This window comes from Spinacia oleracea, chromosome 5 (assembly GCF_020520425.1).
Source record: "Spinacia oleracea cultivar Varoflay chromosome 5, BTI_SOV_V1, whole genome shotgun sequence".
In the NCBI taxonomy this organism is placed as follows: Eukaryota; Viridiplantae; Streptophyta; class Magnoliopsida; order Caryophyllales; family Amaranthaceae; genus Spinacia; species Spinacia oleracea.
The window spans coordinates 79003279-79014061 of NC_079491.1; the positions used below are offsets into that span (position 1 = coordinate 79003279).

At 30.4% G+C, this 10783-nt stretch overlaps 1 protein-coding gene across 3 annotated transcripts; it reads right to left on the bottom strand.

Annotated features, from left to right (window-relative positions):
• Positions 1 to 162: 162 nt before the first annotated feature.
• LOC110792035 (protein FAR1-RELATED SEQUENCE 5-like) lies at positions 163 to 4761 on the bottom strand. 3 transcript variants are annotated; one of them, XM_056830429.1, is made up of 4 exons: positions 4034 to 4278; positions 2755 to 3637; positions 1076 to 2529; positions 163 to 730 (listed from the first exon to the last, which is right to left on the bottom strand). In XM_056830429.1, coding segments are annotated over exons 1-4 (2433 nt in total). In that variant the 5' UTR covers positions 4128 to 4278; the 3' UTR covers positions 163 to 728. The 3 variants fall into 3 exon arrangements, with proteins under 3 accessions (XP_056686407.1, XP_056686408.1, XP_056686406.1); XM_056830430.1 differs by lacking the exon at positions 163 to 730 and adding an exon at positions 4481 to 4761 and having other exon boundaries at positions 986 to 2529; positions 4034 to 4101; XM_056830428.1 differs by lacking the exon at positions 163 to 730 and having other exon boundaries at positions 986 to 2529.
• Positions 4762 to 10783: the final 6022 nt, after the last annotated feature.

Consider the following 10783-nt stretch of genomic DNA (forward strand, 5'->3'; position numbering starts at 1 on the left):
TTATCAAAATTTAGTATTATTGATATTTAGTATTGTCAAACTAAATATTCAATGCAATGACTTTGTTTCATAATTTGTTGTTATCCTTGATTTAATTAATGCAAATAGAAACAAGTCTATTAAACAAATAAAATATATTCCAATAATTTGTAATCATTTCTTGTTGAACGTGATTCGGAACAAATACTATGTTATTTCAAAACGTATGGTAAGTTGACTTAGAGCATTTACATTTTGTGCACTAACTTTTAACTTTTTTAAGAACTAAGAACTTTTTAAATTAAGAACTTTGTCTCTTTGAATTCAGAACATTTACTTAGTTGAATTAGAACAATTACTTTACTTACTCATAACATCGAACTTTTAACTTTATTTCTTAAAATTTGGTTTAGTGTTTGTATTGTAGATGAATGAAGTGAACTTTTGTACAACGATAAGCTAAAATGAGAAGTCATGCGGGCGAAAATAATAATATCAACAATATGCATGGGGATACCTTTTAATTGTTGAAAATAATAGTTAAGCAAAAGGAACATAAAGTATATTTTTCAGAGCCATGAAAAAACTATATAGATATACATTGTTCATGGAAAATATGACAATGTCCAAAAACGTAACACAAAAAAAAAAAACTATAAAAAAATAACACTTCAAAAAGTGAGAGGATCTATGTGGCGATGGTGAATGATGAAATTGTGTATTCTTTGGCGAGAAGCTTTTAATGACAATTCTGAAAAAAAAAAAACAAAACAAATTGTGTCAAGGGAACTAAATAATGAATAAAAAGCATCATTGAAATTAAAACATTATAATTCTATAGTTTAGAACATTATGTATATTGTGTAGAACATAGTGCACAGTTTCCTGGAACATGCAGTTTTAAGTGTAGTACATGATATAGATTGGTTAGAACAATATGAATATTGTGTAGAACAGAATGCAGAATTCCCTAAAACATATAGTGATAAGTTTAGAACATCATGTATATTAATTAGAATATATGATAATTTATTCAGAACATCAAGGTAATAGAATTTTTTACATCCAAACCATGTTATAAAAACTTATAACTTACAATTTTCTTTCACTTTATGTGGGCAATTCCGGATATCATGGTAACCAAGCTCTCCACAACCTCTACATAACCTTTTCTTCTTTTGGCTTTGCTCAATTGCCTTTTCCTTGTCACCTTTCAATCGTTTGTCACTACCTGTACCTGGAACATGAACCCCCGTGCCTTTGTTCTTTGAAATTTTAGGCGGCTTAACCACAATTTCAGTAGGAAGGGTAGCTCCAATCAGTAGCTCGATGTCTGTTGCTTTGCTAGGAGAACCATTGTTTTCATGATTGTTAGAACTCTTCTTAGCTTCCAAGTTTAACCTTAAACCTTTTAAATTCTTCACAAGATCAGTAAGATCTTCTTCATTACCCTGAGCCAAACTCACACATGTGTGAATTTCTGACCATAACTCATTTAACATTCTTTTACAATCAACAAAGTTAACACATGCCTCCAAGATATTTCCTTCTAAATCAAAAATTGGCGTTTTAGTTGCCAAACTAGTCCACCTATTTAGCACATAAGCATCAGGAATATACTCAATCATCTTTGCCTTCCACACCCAAATCATGTGCCTACAAGGAATCCCTAACCTCTCAAACATCTTGCACATACACTTACTATCTAGGTTAGCCGGGTTAAAACTAACATCAAACTTTCTTATTCTACATCCTTCTCTAATGGTAAAGATTTCAAACCCATTTTCTTTCTTGTACTCCTCAAGTCCACAGTGAAAGCAACCAATCTCGAGCTCCTCTTGAAAATCATAAAAGACTGAAACAGTGTAGATTTTAGAAGCATGTTTCTCTAATGCAAAGGAAGTCTTACATTCTGGATGCTTGTGTTTAGAATCATTGTCAAATTGACCTTGAGTATGTCTTTGAGCATCCAATGCACTCTCAAATCTCATGTAAAACTCTACTAGAGTGAGATGGGGATTGGTAAACTTTGTATAAAAATTGTTCTCACTCTCTGACCTTGATGTAGTCCTCATGATACCACATAGAAACGAATCTCTAAAGTATGCTGGGATCCACATTTGACGCTTCTCATACAACTGCTTCAACCACTCATGGTCTTGAAGCTTGAACTCAGCAAGAACCTTTCCCCATTTCTCTTCAAATTCTGTTGGCTCAATCTCTTCACTCCAAACACATTTGCAAATTTTATTAAGAAACAGGGTATCTTGCGTAATCTGACGGCCGACTTTCTCAGGCATTTTTTTCATTATATGCCACATACAAAACCTATGCTCAGCGGTCTGAAACACTTTAGGAATAGCTATTTTCATTGCCGGATCTTCATCCGTAATCAAACAAGCTGGCTCATTACCTCCCATTGCCTTGAGGAAAGTTCTAAAAACCCACTCAAAAGACACGATGTCCTCATGGGCTATTAAAGCAGCACCAAAAGTAACACACTTCTTGTGGTGATCAACTCCAGTAAATGGGCCAAATATCATATTATACCTAAAAACAAATTTCAGAACATTCAGTATAATGTTCAGAACATATGAATAGTTATATAGAACATGCTGAATAATATTTAGAACATATGTACAGTTATTAGAACAAGATAACCATGCATTCAGAACTTGATGAGTAATGTTTAAAACATGCAGATTTTAACTTAGAACATCATGAATATTATGTAGAACAAAATTTAGATGAATTCAGAACATGACAAGAAATTACCTATTTGTTTGAAATGTGGTGTCAAAAGAAACCATATCACCAAAGAGTGCATAATTCTTTCTACATATTGGATCTGCCCAAAAAGCTTTACAAAGTTGCTCGTCTTCATCCACCTCATAGTCAAAGAAAAATGCACTCCATAACAACTTCTTGTTCTGAAAGTTATTCACAAACATTTGGGCATCCGATCCTTCAATGTAAGCCTTCAAATCTCTATGAAAATTTTTGAAATCTTGCTTGGATGCACCAACGTTATCATACGATCCAACTAACTCCTTCATCAATCTAAAAGTCTTAACCGGACCAATGTTCACCTTCGAATTATCAATAATCATCTTCTTATGAAGAATATTCATTTTCCTACCCGCTTTCTGAAATTTTAGACAACCCGGGGTGTAAAGAGCATGAACATGTGGCTCTCGGAATTCAGTCACCACATAAAAACCTTCATTTTTATACTTCATAACCATCCGAGCCTTGCAACCAACACGAGTAACTAGCCTTCTTCGAGGTATAGGTACTTTATCTTCATTACCTTCCCCTTTTTTAACATTTGGCATGCCTCCAACCTTAACTATTGCTTTTTCTTTGAAACCAGCCTTGTTGCATAAACAATACTGAAAAGCAATAACGTCTAGTGCCTTCCTTTTTGTAGCAGTAGATTTCCTCATCACAAAACCAGCAGCTTTTGAATATGCTTTATAAAATGAAATACCCTCTTCGACACTCATAAATTTCATCCCTACAACAGGTTTTAACTCATCAGAACAACATGGAATCCATTCTCTCGTTCCCCCTGGACTTAATATAGGAATTACTTCAGGAGTAACAGCCACATTTGAATTAGAACAACTTGCATATTGTTCATTATCCACAACAGAATCTAGAAAAAAATAACAAAAAAATAATTCAGAACATGTATAAAGTTTACATAGAACATTGGGTTAAAAGTGGAGAACAATGTAAGAATAATTCAGAACATCAGAAAGAATGAGACAGGAAAATAGAGAACTATACAAAATCCTAGAAGCAAGTATTACTCAAAACATTTTAAACGACTATGCCGAAGATATAATGCAATCATTCACATCATCAAAAATAATTTACAACTTGGAGTTCATTAGAGGTGATCATTATTCACAACATGATCAAAAAACGAATTTAAAAACAATTCAGAACGTGTATAATATGTACATAGAACATTGGGTTACAAATTCAGAACATTTATAGCGATTATTCAGAACGTTAACAAATTAGACACAATAATAAGAAAACTCACTTGATTCCGTCAATGATGAGGACGAACTATGATGAAATTCTGATGCCATTGCTCGAAAGAATACTGATCTGTAAATCAAAAACATGAAACACATACATGATTGAATACAAATTTGAACACATAAATTAAAAACAAAATTCAAAGGAACAAATAGATAATCAAAAATCTAAAATATATAACAAATACAAATCAAAAATCAAAATAAAAAACAAATCAGAAAATAAAAAACAAAACAAAAACAACTCACCAAATATGAGTGCAATTCGACAATTCAAATTATAAAAGAAGCTCACGAAATTCAGCAAATAAACAATTCGATAATCAACAATTAATAATTTCAATTCAATACTAATAGAATTGGAATCGATAATCAAAACTAGGTCAGAAATTGGAAAATTATCAAGCAAAATACACAAATCAAAATTGCGAAAATTGATAAAAAAATACCTTGAAATAATCAAGTAGATGAATGTATTCGAGAATTGAATTGAATTCTGAAGCGAATTTGGAGACGAATTGGACCTTGATTAAGGTGCTCTAATGGCGGCAGCAACATCAAAGAGAAAGGCGAGAAAACAGAGAGAGAAAGCAGAGATTAGAGAGAGAAACTAATTACGTGAAAACTGAATTTTATGGGCTGATTATACTTAAAAGAATTTACCAAATTGCCATTAATAATCCTTCATTTCAGGCTGTTAGATTAGAGATGATTCAAGGGTTAAGATCTATTCTCACATAGGATGTGTTCTCACATAAAGGAGGTGTTCTCATATGAGCCCTCCTCTATATATATATATATATATATATATATAATATATATATATAATTTTCTTCCGTTTCGGAAATAATGCACCATGGTTGACTTTTACTTCTTTAACCATTACTTTGACTTCTAATATCTCAAAACGTGTGCAAGTAAAATAATAAAAATTTAATATTTAAAAAATATATATCGATACGAATCTAACATGATCCCACATGAATAAAATTTCCTTACGTACGGATCATAAAAAATGGCCAAAGTCGTAGTGTGAATAGTGTAAAAAATAAATGGTGCGATATTTTCGGAACGGAGGAAGTATATATATATATATATATATATATATATATATATATATATATATATATATATATATATATATATATATATATATATATATATATATATATATATATATATATATATATATATATATATATATATATATATATATAAACTTTTCGTTTTAGTCTGTTTCATAATGTTCTTTACACTTTACTTTATTCTATTTTTGGACATGAATATTTACTACCTTACTTTTCTTACCCTAAAATATTTACATCTTCTCACTCACTTTCTCTTACTTTATTCATTAATTTCTTGCACTCACCCACAATTTTACACATTTATTTTAATTTATCTATATTTTATTATATTCAACCAACTTTCTCATTTTTGTCTTACTACTTGTACAAATAATAACTGTAAATATTTTTATGAAACGGATCGAGGTAGTATAACAAAAGATATAAATAATAATAAAAGATGCATGTTGGGGGCCGTAAATACACGGATATAATCCAAATCTTTTGTTTGTAAACTATTTTAAATAAACCATGAGTGTTTCTTTTAAATTACTCAGCTATAGAACCAGTGTGGGCTAACATTAAAGGAAAACATTACTCACTTTTTCATTTAATTAAGAGAATTTAAATGTTATTTACACTATGCTAAACCGGGTCCATGCTATGGACCAGGGTATTATTGTCTTAGTGGTTTCGTGTGTGAGAAGTTGCGTGTTGCTGAAATGTAACTGCCACGTGATTTCTTAATTATATATATGTTTTTTTTTAATTTCCTTTTTCCCGGCTTTTGAACTTCTCACTCAACTTCTCTCTCTAAACTGCTTTCGAACTTCTCTCTGAATTTCTCTCTCCATTTCAAATTTAATTTCAGTGATTATTTTCATCCATTTGCATCAAATTACTCTTCCGATCTTCTTTTTTCTAAAAAATGGTGAAGACAGCGGCACCGAAGAATCCGGCAGCGAAGAAACCGGCAGCGAAGAAACCTGAAATCGACAATTCCATCGCTGAAATGGCTGTTGAAGCTCCTCGAAGGCGAGGAAGAAGGCCAAATGCTGTTTCTGAAGAAATTCCTGGTAATTCGAACTAATTTTTTGTTTAATTTTGAATTATTGAAATGTTTGTGGTTTTTGCTGAAATTAGGTTTAGTGTTTCATGCAGTTACTGTTTCAAAGATATAGTTACCTTTTATTTGCTGTTTCTGGAGAAATTCCTGGTAATTCGAACTTATTTTTTGTTTGATTTTGAATTATTGAAATGTTTGTGGTTTTTGCTGAAATTAGGTTTAGTGTTTCATGCAATTACTGTTTCAAAGATATAGTTACCTTTTATTTGCTGTTTCTGAAGAAATTTCTAGTAATTCGAACTTATTTTTTGTTTGATTTTGAATTATTGAAATGTTTGTGGTTTTTGCTGAAATTAGGGTTAGTGTTTCATGAAGTTACTGTTTCAAAGATATAGTTACCTTTTATTTTATGTTACGAAGTTTTTAAGTGTTTTTATTAGTGACTGGTTTGTTCGTAGTGCTAGTAGTTTTTCAGAGTAATTATACTTTTAAAAGGTTACTATATTTCTAAAACAGTAACTATGTTTTTAAAATAGTTACTGTCTTTTTAGAAAGTAAATTAACTTTAAAATAGTAACTATGTGTTATAATTAGTTACTATCTTTTTTAGAAAGTAAATATAACTTTAAAACAGTAAATATGTGTTATAAATAGTTACTGTCTTTTTAGAAAGTAAATAAACTTTAAAATAGGAACTATGTGTTATAAATAGTTACTATCGTTTTTAGAAAGTAAATATAACTTTAAAACAGTAACTATGTGTTATAAATAGTTACTATCTTTCTTAAATGTTATTATAAAATTAAACAGTTACTATGTCTAATAAATAGTTACTATCTGATTTAAATGGATACTCTATGTTTATGTATTTATTATATATTTGAAAGGTTACTATATGATTTTATTGGTTACTATGTGATTGTAATGGTTACTATATAGTAATATTTTGTTTTTTAATTGTTTTGTTTCAGTTGCTAAGGAATCTGTGTCTATAAAGAAGAACAAAAAAGCTGGCAATCCGAAAACAAAAGCAATTGAGCTTGTACCTGAAAAAGAACCAATTGAAGAAGAAGAACCTAATCAACTAGTTTTACAAAATTCTTCTCTGGTTGACGTTCCACAGCCTGAATCTCATCAACTTCATTCACAAGTTTTGAAAGAAGTTGGCGCTGATGGCCTGCTTATCGTGTAAGTGTTAGTTTAATTTAGTTAATTGTTCTAAATAGTTACTATATGTTCAAAATAGTTACTATGTTATAAATAGTTACTATATTTTTTAAAATAGTTACTATATGTTGTAAACAGTTACTATATGATTCCAAAGGTTACTACATGTTTTAAATAGTTACTATATGATTCAAAAGGTTACTATATGTTTTAAATAGTTACTATATGTTTTTAAATATGTTCTAAATAGGTTCTATGTGTACTATGTTTACAATAGTTACTATATGATTCCAAAGGTTACTATATGTTCTAAACAGTTACTATATGTTTTAAATAGTTACTATATGTTTTAAACAGTTACTATATGTTTAAATAGTTTCTATGTGTACTATAGTTACTATATTATTTGAAAGGTTACTATATATTTGTAACAGTTACTATATCTTCTACATAGTTACTATGTGTTTTTAATAGTTACTGTATGTTTTAAACAGTTACTATGTGTTCTAAATAGTTACTATATGATTGAAATACCTGACTTACTTTCATTATTCATTATTTTCAGGTTTAATTTTGATACACAATGTTCAGGAGGATCATTGTGTAAATTAATTAAAGACTTCTCTCCTGAACAAAAGGCAGCTGTTCAAGAGATAGGCTTTGGAGGATTGTTATGCCTTCAATTAAGTCGAAAGAACACTCAAATGATGTACTGGTGCATCAAATGCTTTGATGGAGTGAGTTCTTTGTTCACTATCAGTGATTCCAAGCAGTTTGAAATCACTGATTATGATGTGTACGATTTGTTTATGCTCCCCCTTTCTGAGCTGGAGGTTGAAGGGGTTAAACGCGGGCGCAATTCTACTAATCCTGATTTGGATTTGAAGGTCAAGTGGAGAAAAGAGTTTGGATTTGAAGAAGTCAATGCTCAAATTCCTGTGAGGTTGCTTGAGGAAAAGATCAAATTGTTGACAGACGGTGGTGATCTGTTTAAACAATTGTTTGTTTTTGTTGCTTTTTCTACATTTTTTACTCCTACAGCCAATAGGACTGTAGATTTACGATTGGCTAAGGCTTTGGAAGATCCTAAAATGATTCCCCAATACAATTGGTGTAAATACGTTCTTGACGTATTATGTGAGGAAACTGTGAAATTTAAAAATTGTCTATTGAAAGGCAAAGATCAAAAGACATTTGGAGGCTGTGTTGTGTTTTTGCAACTTGTTTATTTTCAGAGGATTAAGTTTAGGAATTCCAGTAGTATTCCTGATCAATTACCTCTTATTCAGCATTGGACATCGAAGATGGTAACTGATCGGATTCATGCTGAAAATGCAAATATGAGTGCATTATATGGTTCTGGAATTTTGGAGAAGGAGAAGTATCCAATTTCCAAAAAATTTGTTTTTGTTGATGGTCAAATAGATTTGAGACAAATAGAATCTATTTCCAAAGAAGGTGAACCTGACAACAGTGGGAGAAGTGCTGAACAGCCCTCTGTTGGCCGTCGACGTCCAAGTCGGCGTCCTAAGATTCTTCAGTTTGAGCTCCCTGATTCTCATCCTAGTGATGAAGAAATTCTCTCCAAAGCCACTTATGTAAGTTTACTTTATGGTTGATATATTTGTCATTATAAACTATAATTATTTTTTATATCCTATACTTATCTTTTATACAGTATAGTTATCATTATCTTTGTTTTAGTAATTGTAGATATATTATAGTTATCTTTTATATACTATAGTTATCATTTATGTTCTATAGTTATCTTTGATACACTAAGTTATCATTACTTTGTTTTAGTAATTGTATTATATACAATAAATACTACAGTTATCTTTTATATACTATAGTTACTTATTATTTACTATAGTCACCTTTTATATACTATAGTTACCTTTTATTTACTATAGTTATCTTTTATTCACTGTAGTTATCTTTTATATACTATAGTTACCTTTCATATACTATAGTAACCTTTTATATAGTTATATTTATATACTATAGATACCTTTTCTTATAATATTTGTTGTATTTTTCATTAAATTTTCCTAATATGTTCCATATTTAAATTTATGTATTTTGTTTTACAGAAGTTTCATGGTCAGTGGTTGTTGATGAGGAGAGATTTGGATGTCGTTTCGGCCATCCATGCTGACGAGCTGTTCAAAATAGAGGCTTCGATGGCAGCACAGAGCCATGGTGATGATATTTTGGAGAATTCCACTTATCAAAAGATGGTTGATGAGTTGGTGGATTTTCATCAAATGGTGAAGAATCTACCAAATGGTTGGGATGCTCTTTTTGATGATAGTAACAATCCTGTTGTTACCGTTGCCCCTCAACCTTCTGCTGTTGTTCCAAATGAGCCTGCAGTTTTGTCTACTGCTGCCGTTGTTGATCCAACAACATCTACTGAAGCAGTTGGTAATCCAGCTCAAGCTACCTCTCAAATATATGAAGTTCTTGATGATTTGAATGGCAAAATTAAAGGAACTACAGAGGATGATGATGATGAAATGGATGAATGTGAGCGCGTGTGGGTTGCATTCCAAAAATGCATCATTAACAACAATGTTGTATCCAATGTGGATGTGAGTGCCTATGGCATAGAGGAGAACGTGTTGTTCATGTCTCCGTTTATGATTGAATTTGAAGATTTAATGAGACATCTTCCAGCATTTGTTCAAGAAGTTGTGGATTTTGCTGCTTTGTCTGATGGAGAGGATATTTTGACTGAGTAAGTTAAAGTTTTTTTCATTTCATAATTTATTGTTTTTCTGTATATGTGTTATAGTAACTTTATATTTGATATAGTATCTCTATATTTGTTATAGTAACTTTATAATTTGATATAGTATCTTTATATCTGATATAGTTACCTATTATATACTGTAGTTTCTTTCTATACTTTATAGTTTCCTTTTTATATTTTCTAGTTACCTTTTATACTTTATAGTTATCTTTTATATATATTAGTTACCTTTTATACCGTATAGTTACCATTTGAATACTATAGTTACCTCTGTATTTTATAGTAACTTCATATACTATAGTTATGTTTTGTATACTATAGTTTCTCTATACTTTATAGTTACCTTCTATATACTGTAGTACCCTTTTATTTACTATAGTATCCTTTTATATTCTATTGTTAATTTTTATTTATTATAGTAATCTTTATAATATTTCTGACCTAGATATTGTTTCTTTTTTATATTTTTCAGTGATAAAGTTCTTGAATACAATCCGTTTATTGCGGTAGCAAGAGAGGACATGTGGACACTTCCTTCTACCTTTGATATTCCTTTGATTCATATTGAAGCTTGGGCTTTCTTATTGAATGAAAATGAAAGGAATTCTGTTGGTTGTCCTCAAAAGCTGTTTTTAGGTGGCACATACTGTGTAAGTTATATTTTTAATAATATAGAATGTTAATAATTTTAATTTTT